Raw genomic sequence first — 8498 nt, 5'->3', positions numbered from 1 at the left:
GGACAGAGTGGAAATATAAGCTCTTTCCTCTAAAATACATTCCATATCGAAGGAAAACTTCATATTGGATTAGAGTTGGAGAATAGAGATTTCATTTGGCTGAAAATCGAGAGCTTGGGAATGACTATAAGGTTCTATCTACAAAAAGATGATTCTGAGATAATTGGCTTTAAAGTTCACGAACCCTCATTGGGTTGAATGGTGTCAGCAATTTTTATCTTGTATTCTTTTGAATTTAACATAAATTGGGGGTATTTAGAGTACTATAAATGTTATAAAAGAAGGCTATGACAATAACTTCATTTAAACAAAAATGCAGATAGAACCTTATAGTCCCAAGCTCTCGAAATGTCAGAAGTTTTGTTTTTTTTAAACAGAAAGACAAAATGATTAGCAACAAAAAAGTGGATTATAAATGGCATGCAGATATAAGAGCTAAGTTAGCATTTAGAGTGAGGTCAAGGCTTTCTAAATGTTCACTTGATTGTTGTCTCTGAAACGTTCAAGTGAAAATGATAACTGAGAGAGGGGAGTCATAATTAGTGCTATGTTGGGACTGGAGAGTAAGTGTCTAAAGTAAAAACATTGGTTCTTGTGGCGCTGTTAGTCCAACCCATTTAACCCATGGCTTAATGAAGCGTGTTAGCTGGAGGGAAAGTTAATGATTGTCAACAAAGAAAGATGATCATGAAAATGGAATACTGTACCTTAAGCATTCATTTCCCATTTGTAGTTTTAATCCCCATTTGGCCCGGCCCAAAATCTTACTTTAGCTCAAGCCCAATGCCCATGGAATGCACAGAGAGTGTGATTTCACCATTTTAACAACGTTTTTATTGAAATAAAATTGGATTTAGTCGTAAAAAAAAATGTGAACAAAATTTCTCCCAGGGTACAATATTTTTTACAAACAAAGAAATGGATAAAACAAAAACAGAAGCAAAATGAAAATGTCTCGTCAAAATGGGGATAACTGCAGCTTTAAACACAGCTGAACACAAGCAACATGGAACACTGAACTGCAATGCCTCCTGGGTACTCTAGTGTAGCAAACATTATGACGCTCACTTGAAGCATGACAATAACAGTACTACCTCCTGTATTCAAATGTGTGTGTGTGTGTGTGTGTGTGTGTGTTTGTGTGTGTAATTTGATTGTTAGAGAATTTTGTTGGTGAATGCAGGCATCCCTAACAAGGACAACTGAGTGGCTCAGTTACTCACAGAAAATGAATGTTCTCCATTTGAGTACAAATCACACACAGGACATGTTGCAATCAGAACAAACACATGATGAGTAAAACAAAAAATACAACAACAGCAAACATAGTTTGTTATTCACATATGTACAACTTGCATATTACTACATCATACGATTGTCTCCAAATCATTTTAAAGAGGCCATACGAACAAAGCAATCTTGTTTTTTTGGTATACTCTCCAACAGATACTACTGCAAAATGCAATCGACCTCGGTCTCCTGTTCTTTCTTTTCAGAGCCTCTCATTTCACAGTGGATGTGACATTATTCACAGCTTGCCGGGGCCTCAAGTCCATTACTCATAAAGGTGCCATACCACACTACTTATGAGCATGAATTTAACCACCCCACATATGTACGTTAAATAAAGCAAGGCACTCTCTGTGTACAGGCGAGCGGGGCTGGAATTACCTGCCATTAATCTGTGCAAACAATTGACTTAAGCCCCAGTAAATGAAGAGTCCTTTTTCAATGGCCTGACAGGATGTGCAGTGACAGGCATCAAAATAACACAAGGTGTCTGAAAGGACCTTCCCTTGTCATTAAGTGTGCTTTTCTTTTTTATATGTATTCTTTGCTTCCCTTCCCCCTCTCCCTTCTTTCCCCTTGGCTATCTACCCTTTGGTGAAAGGTTTTAATTATTTTGAAGTGAAAACATTAAAAAAGTGCAGTTAGGCCAAGATTGTACTCTCCAGTGGTAGCCAACAGACAATAAAAATGTCTAAGGAATTCACCAGCACTTTGTCACACTCAAATGAACAAACTCAATGTGAAAGGAAATAGAATCCTGCCATAAAGAGGGACTTTAAAACCAAATTATTTCTCTAAACACATTCAAATATACGGAATGACTCTGTGTGGGGCAGTGTAGGTGCCCAACCAAAGATATGCCTCCTGTAAAATAAAAACAACACAAAAACATAAGCTCCTTCATTTAAAAAACATAAGCTCCTTCATTTAAACCCCCTCAAAAGGTTGAGATAAAATTAAATATTTCCTTCTTAGCGTGAAAGTGTAGTGAGTCCATTTTAAGGTGAGGATTTTTTTAAATGACAAACATAAACATAACAAAAAATAAAAATGAGAGATGAAAAGGCAAGCCTGCCGTGATTTGGGAAAGGTAGTGGCGTGATCGCGGTGAGAGAATGAGTGATCAGTGCAGCTTTGGTAACAAATCTCTGTGATTCAGTCCCATTTCTACCAAACCTCGTCGGTCCACATAATGTTCCTGTTGTACACTGCTGTGGGGAAGTAGTCGCCTACCTGTTTGTTGCTGTATTTCGGCGGGTTTGCCTTGTAGCTGTAATCCGAATATTGATCGGAGCCTGTAGAGTTGTTGTCACCTGTGCCCACAAAGGTGTTGGTGGCGGGCAGGTCCTGAACGGCTTGGTGCTTCTTGGAGGCAGAGGGGGACTGGGGCTGCAGCTGGATGGAGGGCAGTGGGGAGTTGGAGCGGTAGTGTCTGCCCAGGTCGGGGCTGCCCGGGGGGTAGTTGAGGGGCAGGTGGATCCGGGGACTGTCATTGACACTATCGTTTATGAGGTTGAAGTTGAGGCCCTTCTGGAGGCTGGCCTCTTCGTCCTCCTCCAGTGGCTTGGTGGGCTTGGGCACCTTGCCCTTCTTGCTCTTTTTGCCCTTGCCATTCTTGGGCCCTGCTTTGGGGGCGTACAGGTCCTTGCTCTCCTTCTTGCCCGCCTGGTAGCCGCTCTTGGTGTCCTTCTGCATGCGATGGCGGATCACCACCACCACTACGATGACCAGGATGACTCCGGCGATGCCCGCTAGGCTGCCGTACAGGATGTTGCTGCGCTGGGCCAGCGCGTAGTTGGGGTCCCCGGCAATGTCTCTGTCCAGAGGAGTGTAGAGGCTGTGACCCACCAGAGACTCTATCAGGGTGATGTTGCCCATGGTCTCGTTGACGAAGATGTGGACCAGGGCGGTGGTGTGGCGTGGTGGCTTGCCTTTGTCGCTCACCTTCACCACCAGACGGTGGAGCCCGTTGTGCTTGCGGGTGAACTCCTGGGCCAGGGTGATCTCCCCATTGTTGGGCGAGATGTGAAACAGTCCGTAGGGGTTCCCGCCAGTAATGCTGAAGACCAGCTCGGCGTTGGGTCCAGTGTCGATGTCTTCGGCCTCCACCACTTCCACGCGTGTCTCGGGGGTCGTGAGAGGTGGGAGGTACTTGTAGGAGGAGTTGGAGGGCTTGGTGACATAGGGGGAGTTATCGTTCTCGTCCAAGACGTTGATGGTCACACCCACGTAGGAGGACCTGGGAGGGTCACCGGCATCCACAGCCTTGAGGCGGAAAGTGTATGTGCTCTCCTTCTCACGGTCAAAGGATATGCTGGAGAGGATAGTGCCTGTGCCATTCTGGATGACAAACTTGCCATTGTCGGGCTCCACCGAGAGTTGCACCCTGGCGTTCTCGCCCTTATCTGCGTCGATGACCGTCACCATGCCAACAGGGCTGAGCGGAGGCATGTTCTCCAAGACGGAGAAGCTGTAGCCGCTCAACATGAACTTGGGGTCGTTGTCATTACGGTCCAACACCTTGACCACCACCGTGGCCGTCCCCCTCAGGCTAGGCGAGCCCTTATCGGCCGCCGCCACGTGGAACTCGTACTGCTCCCTGTGCTCACGGTCCAGCGTATTTCTCACGTGCACCTCTCCCGTTTTGGGGTCGATCTCAAAGAGCCCCTTAGTGGCCGAGTCCATGATGATGCTGTAGGTCAGCTCTGCGTTGGACCCGCTGTCCGCGTCCGTGGCCACCACATCCAGGACCTTATCACCTGGCTGATTCTCCTCTGCAAAGTCCACCTCAAACAGAGTGGGGGAGAAGACAGGGGCATTGTCATTCATGTCGGTGACTTGCACCTTCAGGGAGTTTGTGCTGGACAGTGCAGGGTTACCGGAGTCCACCGCTACTATTTCAATCCTGTAGTCCTTGATGCGCTCGTAGTCTAGCAGGGTCGTGGTCTGCAGGAAGTATTTCCTCTTGCGGTCGTTGGCTGACTCGCTGGCGGGCCGCAGCTGGAAGGGGACGTCCCCGGCCACCACACAGGTGACCACAGCATTCTCCCCTTCATCTCGATCCGACACCTGCACCAGGGCTACAGGCGTGCCGATGGGCATGTCCTCTGAGATGTTGGCCACGCCGTCGTGGTGGGTGACCAGGCCGATGCCACGGATCTCAATGGCGGGTGCGTTATCGTTCTGGTCCTTGACGTTGATGGTCACCAGGACTTTGGAGTTCTTGGAGTTGGGGCCACGGTCCTTGGCCACCACAAAGAACTTGAGGAAGCTCTCCTCCTCGCGGTCCACCAGCCCCTTGACGTAGATGATCCCTGTGGAGCGGTCAATGCGGAGCAACCTCTGGACGGCATCGGAGGCCTGGTGCAGGCTATAGTCGATCTCCCCGTTGGTACCCATGTCAGCGTCGTTGGCTTTCACCTGGACACACACACACATAAAAGATTAGCCTTTAGCTTCTGCAACCTACCGTTTACAAAACCAACAAACAATTGTATTCCCCGTAATTTATGTAAATGCCTCTAAATTCACTCCTAGATTGTATCAAAGCCTTGATTCTCCTCATAGCTCAAGTTCATGCTCTGTGTCATGCATAATGGACTATCAAAACTAAGCATGCGCAGCCCCACATAAACATCTAGTGATTGTCACATGGGTCATTGGCAGCTAATGGGGAAATGACTGAGAGTGTTAATGTTCCTACCATTATCAAAAGGCCCTTGTTCCTACAGGGGCCAATAGGAGGAGATAGAGTGACAGAGATTGGTGGCAACGGATTGACTTGGCCCTGCCTCTGTACTCCTTGACAAAACAAGAAACTTCCCATAAGCTTCTGAGAACAGCCTTCCATTAATACATTAGGAAACAAGCCATCTCCGTAATCTACACATGGGGCAATATCAACTCAGTGAGTTTGGTTATAAGGATCCTAATATATTTTATCCCATTATAGGCCCATGATTACACAGTATGAATAGAGGTGTCTGTGAGTTGATCTGGTGTAAATGGACTGGGAAAATGAGCGAGGTATCATTTAGAATGGAGGTAAACTGTCGGACCCAACCTTACAGTGTCACTTTGACACCTTACCACCTGACACACCAAGATCCATTTCTGTCATCTTTCTAACATTACTCATCCTTAAACACACCTTGCAAAACGCCGTATCACTTACCCCATATGATAGTCAAATAGAATGCCCCGGCCCTCCCAATACCGAGCCATGCATGACTTAATGTGACTCAGACATCAGATTATCCATGGGGTTTATTGGTATTAATGCTCTATGTGACTCATTTCATTTCATCCTCCACAGAAACCCCAGAATGCATTTCACTTAACAGGCATTTGGAGAATTCCTTTGAGAAAGCAGAAATGCTTGATTGACACGTCTGACCTGTTTAAGTCGTCAAATGAGACTATTTTTCCACCCGTGCCGTTCATTTGCCACTGCTCCCTTAACAAGATCATGAAGGGAGAAAATACTATTTGAAAACATCTTGAACGCATGGACTAATTGTTGACTGAGAGATTAACAGTATTTATACACATTTTATGCATGGACACTTCCTCTCAAACTGCTCCTGGAACCCGGCCAACTGTAGGGCTCGCCTTATCGGCTGTGTCGCACTGCAATCCAATATGCCATTCTCAGAACCTGTCAATAATTCACTAGTGTTTTGTAAAACCGGTGGTTAAAGCGACAGTGGGAAGAGGAAGAAAAATCCATTTGCTGAGGAGAAAATGATTTGGTTCCATCGTTTCCTAAACCTTAACCCTGTTGTTTTGTATCGGTGCCCAGGCCCCATGGGAAATAGGGGGCCTAATGTAATGAGGGTGCTTGTCAAGTGGAGTTTGAGGGCTCTTTGGATCTTAGTGTTAGCTAGTTCACCAGTTCCTTTCACTGTCTCTTCACCAGATATAAATTGTGAAGTATAAATATGGTGTGGGGAGTTGAATAGCTGAACCACAAAGTCTGAGTTTAAAGATTCACTTAGTTACTCTAAGTGAATCTACTTCATTGCGCTTTTGACTGAAKCAAATGGCCCCACAGCATGAAACTGCAGTTATTTTCATGTGTGAAATGCTCTGAGAGGGAGAGAGATATAAACTTTGTGACTGAGTCTATGAGTGTATCTCTATCTAACTGTAAGTCACTCTGGATAAAAGTGTCTGCTAAATGACTCAAATGTAAAAATGTTTTTAAAAAATATTAAAAGAAATGTAAAGTATTTAGAGTCTCTGTATGTACTGTAGGTATCTCTGTGTGTTTAGTACCTGCAAGACTGAGTGTCCCACAGGGCTGTTCTCAGCCAGCTCAGCCTCATAGTGGCTCCTCTCAAACTTGGGTGCGTTGTCGTTCTGGTCGGTGACGGTCACCCTCAGCAGGGCGCTGCTGGCTCGCGGTGGTGTGCCCCCGTCCACCACACGGATGTTGAGATCGTACGAGTCTTTCTGCTCGCGGTCCAGGTTGCCCATGACGATGAGCTGTGGCTGCTTCTCGTCTGTGTCCTCGGCCACCTGCAGGCTGAAGAGCTGGTCGGCGTCAGGCCCGGCGCTAAGCGAGTACTCGGCCACGCCGTTGTGGCCCGAGTCCTTGTCGCTGGCCATGGGGATGGAGAAGAGTGCCCCGATGTGTGTGTTCTCTGGGATGGACAGCATGAGGATGGGCGAGGTGAACTGGGGTGTGTTGTCATTGACGTCCTGCACCTCGATGCGACCCTCGATCAGCCGCGGTCCCTGGCCCTGCTTCAGGTCCGTGATAGACACCTCGAACTCCAGGAAGCACTTGTCGCCCTCAAGCAGGTTGCGGCAGTCCCGCAGTGTCTCACGGTCGATGGGGACCTCTGTGGTGTAAATGTCTCCCGTCTTGCCGTCCACGCGCAGGAAAGGGGTGCCCACCTCCAGCTTGTACAGGTGGCCTGAGTCGGGCAGGCCCTCGTCCGATGCCAGGCTGCCAATCAACGTGTTGGGCGGCTGCTCCTCGAGCATCCGGTAGAGAATGTCAGTGGGATCGGCCCCACAGCGAACCAGAAGCACGGCGGCCAACACCAGCGTGGCATCCCACCTCAGCGCCATCACTCCGCTTGACTGGCACAGCATCGGTCTGCAAGAAAGAAAATGACAAAGACAAACCAACATGATTACAAATGGCCTCACTCATCTTCTAGAAAGGTCCGGCCAACTTTTAAAGACACTTGGGTAACTCTTCGGGATTTATGACAGATCTCGTTTCAATTTATTGCATTTTTTTTTGCACGAGACACTTAATGTGTCTGAAACAATTACTTGAGTGAGACGTCTGTTTCGCGAGAGTTCGAGCCATGTCCAATCCATAAAACGGACTCAACCTTGTATCTCTGCCAGGTACTTCAATGACATATGCAGCAGTAGACTAAGGGGACGGATAAGGATTCCACTGCCATTGTTGCCTACCTCCTCCTGCTAATTCTGGACATTGACAACATTAGGTGTTCTTCAGCTATTCCAAGGCTACCAAACATTGCGTACAGCTCACTAATTTGGACTTTGAAACTGAATATGCCACTAAAAGGCAGCAACTAGAAAATCATATGTGGTGCCAAATCCCAGGGGTTTTGTTTTTCACCGCCGATGATATCACAACGAAAAGCAACCCAATCAAGGCCTAATTGAACACACGGTAATTTACACACAAAGCAACTCTCCTTTTGATTCTTAACCTCTTTCCTCCTTTATTAATTACCTCTCTGTTTCAGCACATTGCTTTGATCCCCATTTCCCCACTTCCCTGTCCTCCCCTGGCTCTAATTCACTTCACTGTATATGTTCTCTGCGTGTGGAGAGTCTCATGCTCGCTGCAACCGGGGAAAGGAGACAGGTCTGCGGGGGTTAATCTGTGGAGTTTTTCACATCCTTGTTTTTGAAAGGATGCCTTCTAATCATCCCCCCAGTCCCCATCCTTCTCCTCAGATGATCTGCAGGGTCTAACATGCTGAATAAAGAAAGCAAGATTGATTTGCCTTCTCTTCCTCCTCATCTTCCTCATCCTCCTCTTTGTATATATAGGTTCCTGTGTGTGTGTGTGTGTGTGTGTGTGTGTGTGTGTGTGTGTGTGTGTGTGTGTGTGTGGTGTGTGTGTGTGTGTGTGTGTGTGTGTGTGTGTGTGTGTGTGTGTGTGTGTACACCATTGAGAAGATAAGAGAGGAGGAAAATAAACCTTCATTTCC

At 47.1% G+C, this 8498-nt stretch overlaps 1 protein-coding gene across 2 annotated transcripts in view; it reads right to left on the bottom strand.

Annotated features, from left to right (window-relative positions):
- Positions 1-811: 811 nt before the first annotated feature.
- Positions 812-8498, bottom strand: part of LOC112071255 (protocadherin-1) — an 18442-nt gene continuing 10755 nt past the window's right edge. For both annotated transcript variants that reach the window (XM_024138726.2, XM_024138727.2), the window contains exons 2-3: positions 6568-7396; positions 812-4710 (exon numbers count right to left, since the gene is read on the bottom strand). In XM_024138726.2, the coding sequence (XP_023994494.1) occupies positions 2458-4710; positions 6568-7392 (3078 nt within the window). In that variant the 5' untranslated portion in view covers positions 7393-7396 and the 3' untranslated portion in view covers positions 812-2457. The remainder of the gene's footprint in view (positions 4711-6567; positions 7397-8498) is intronic.

This window comes from Salvelinus sp. IW2-2015, unplaced genomic scaffold (assembly GCF_002910315.2).
Source record: "Salvelinus sp. IW2-2015 unplaced genomic scaffold, ASM291031v2 Un_scaffold1561, whole genome shotgun sequence".
Lineage (NCBI taxonomy): Eukaryota > Metazoa > Chordata > Actinopteri > Salmoniformes > Salmonidae > Salvelinus > Salvelinus sp. IW2-2015.
The sequence above is the reverse complement of the archived record's forward strand: the minus strand, read 5'-3'. Positions and strand labels throughout refer to the sequence as shown.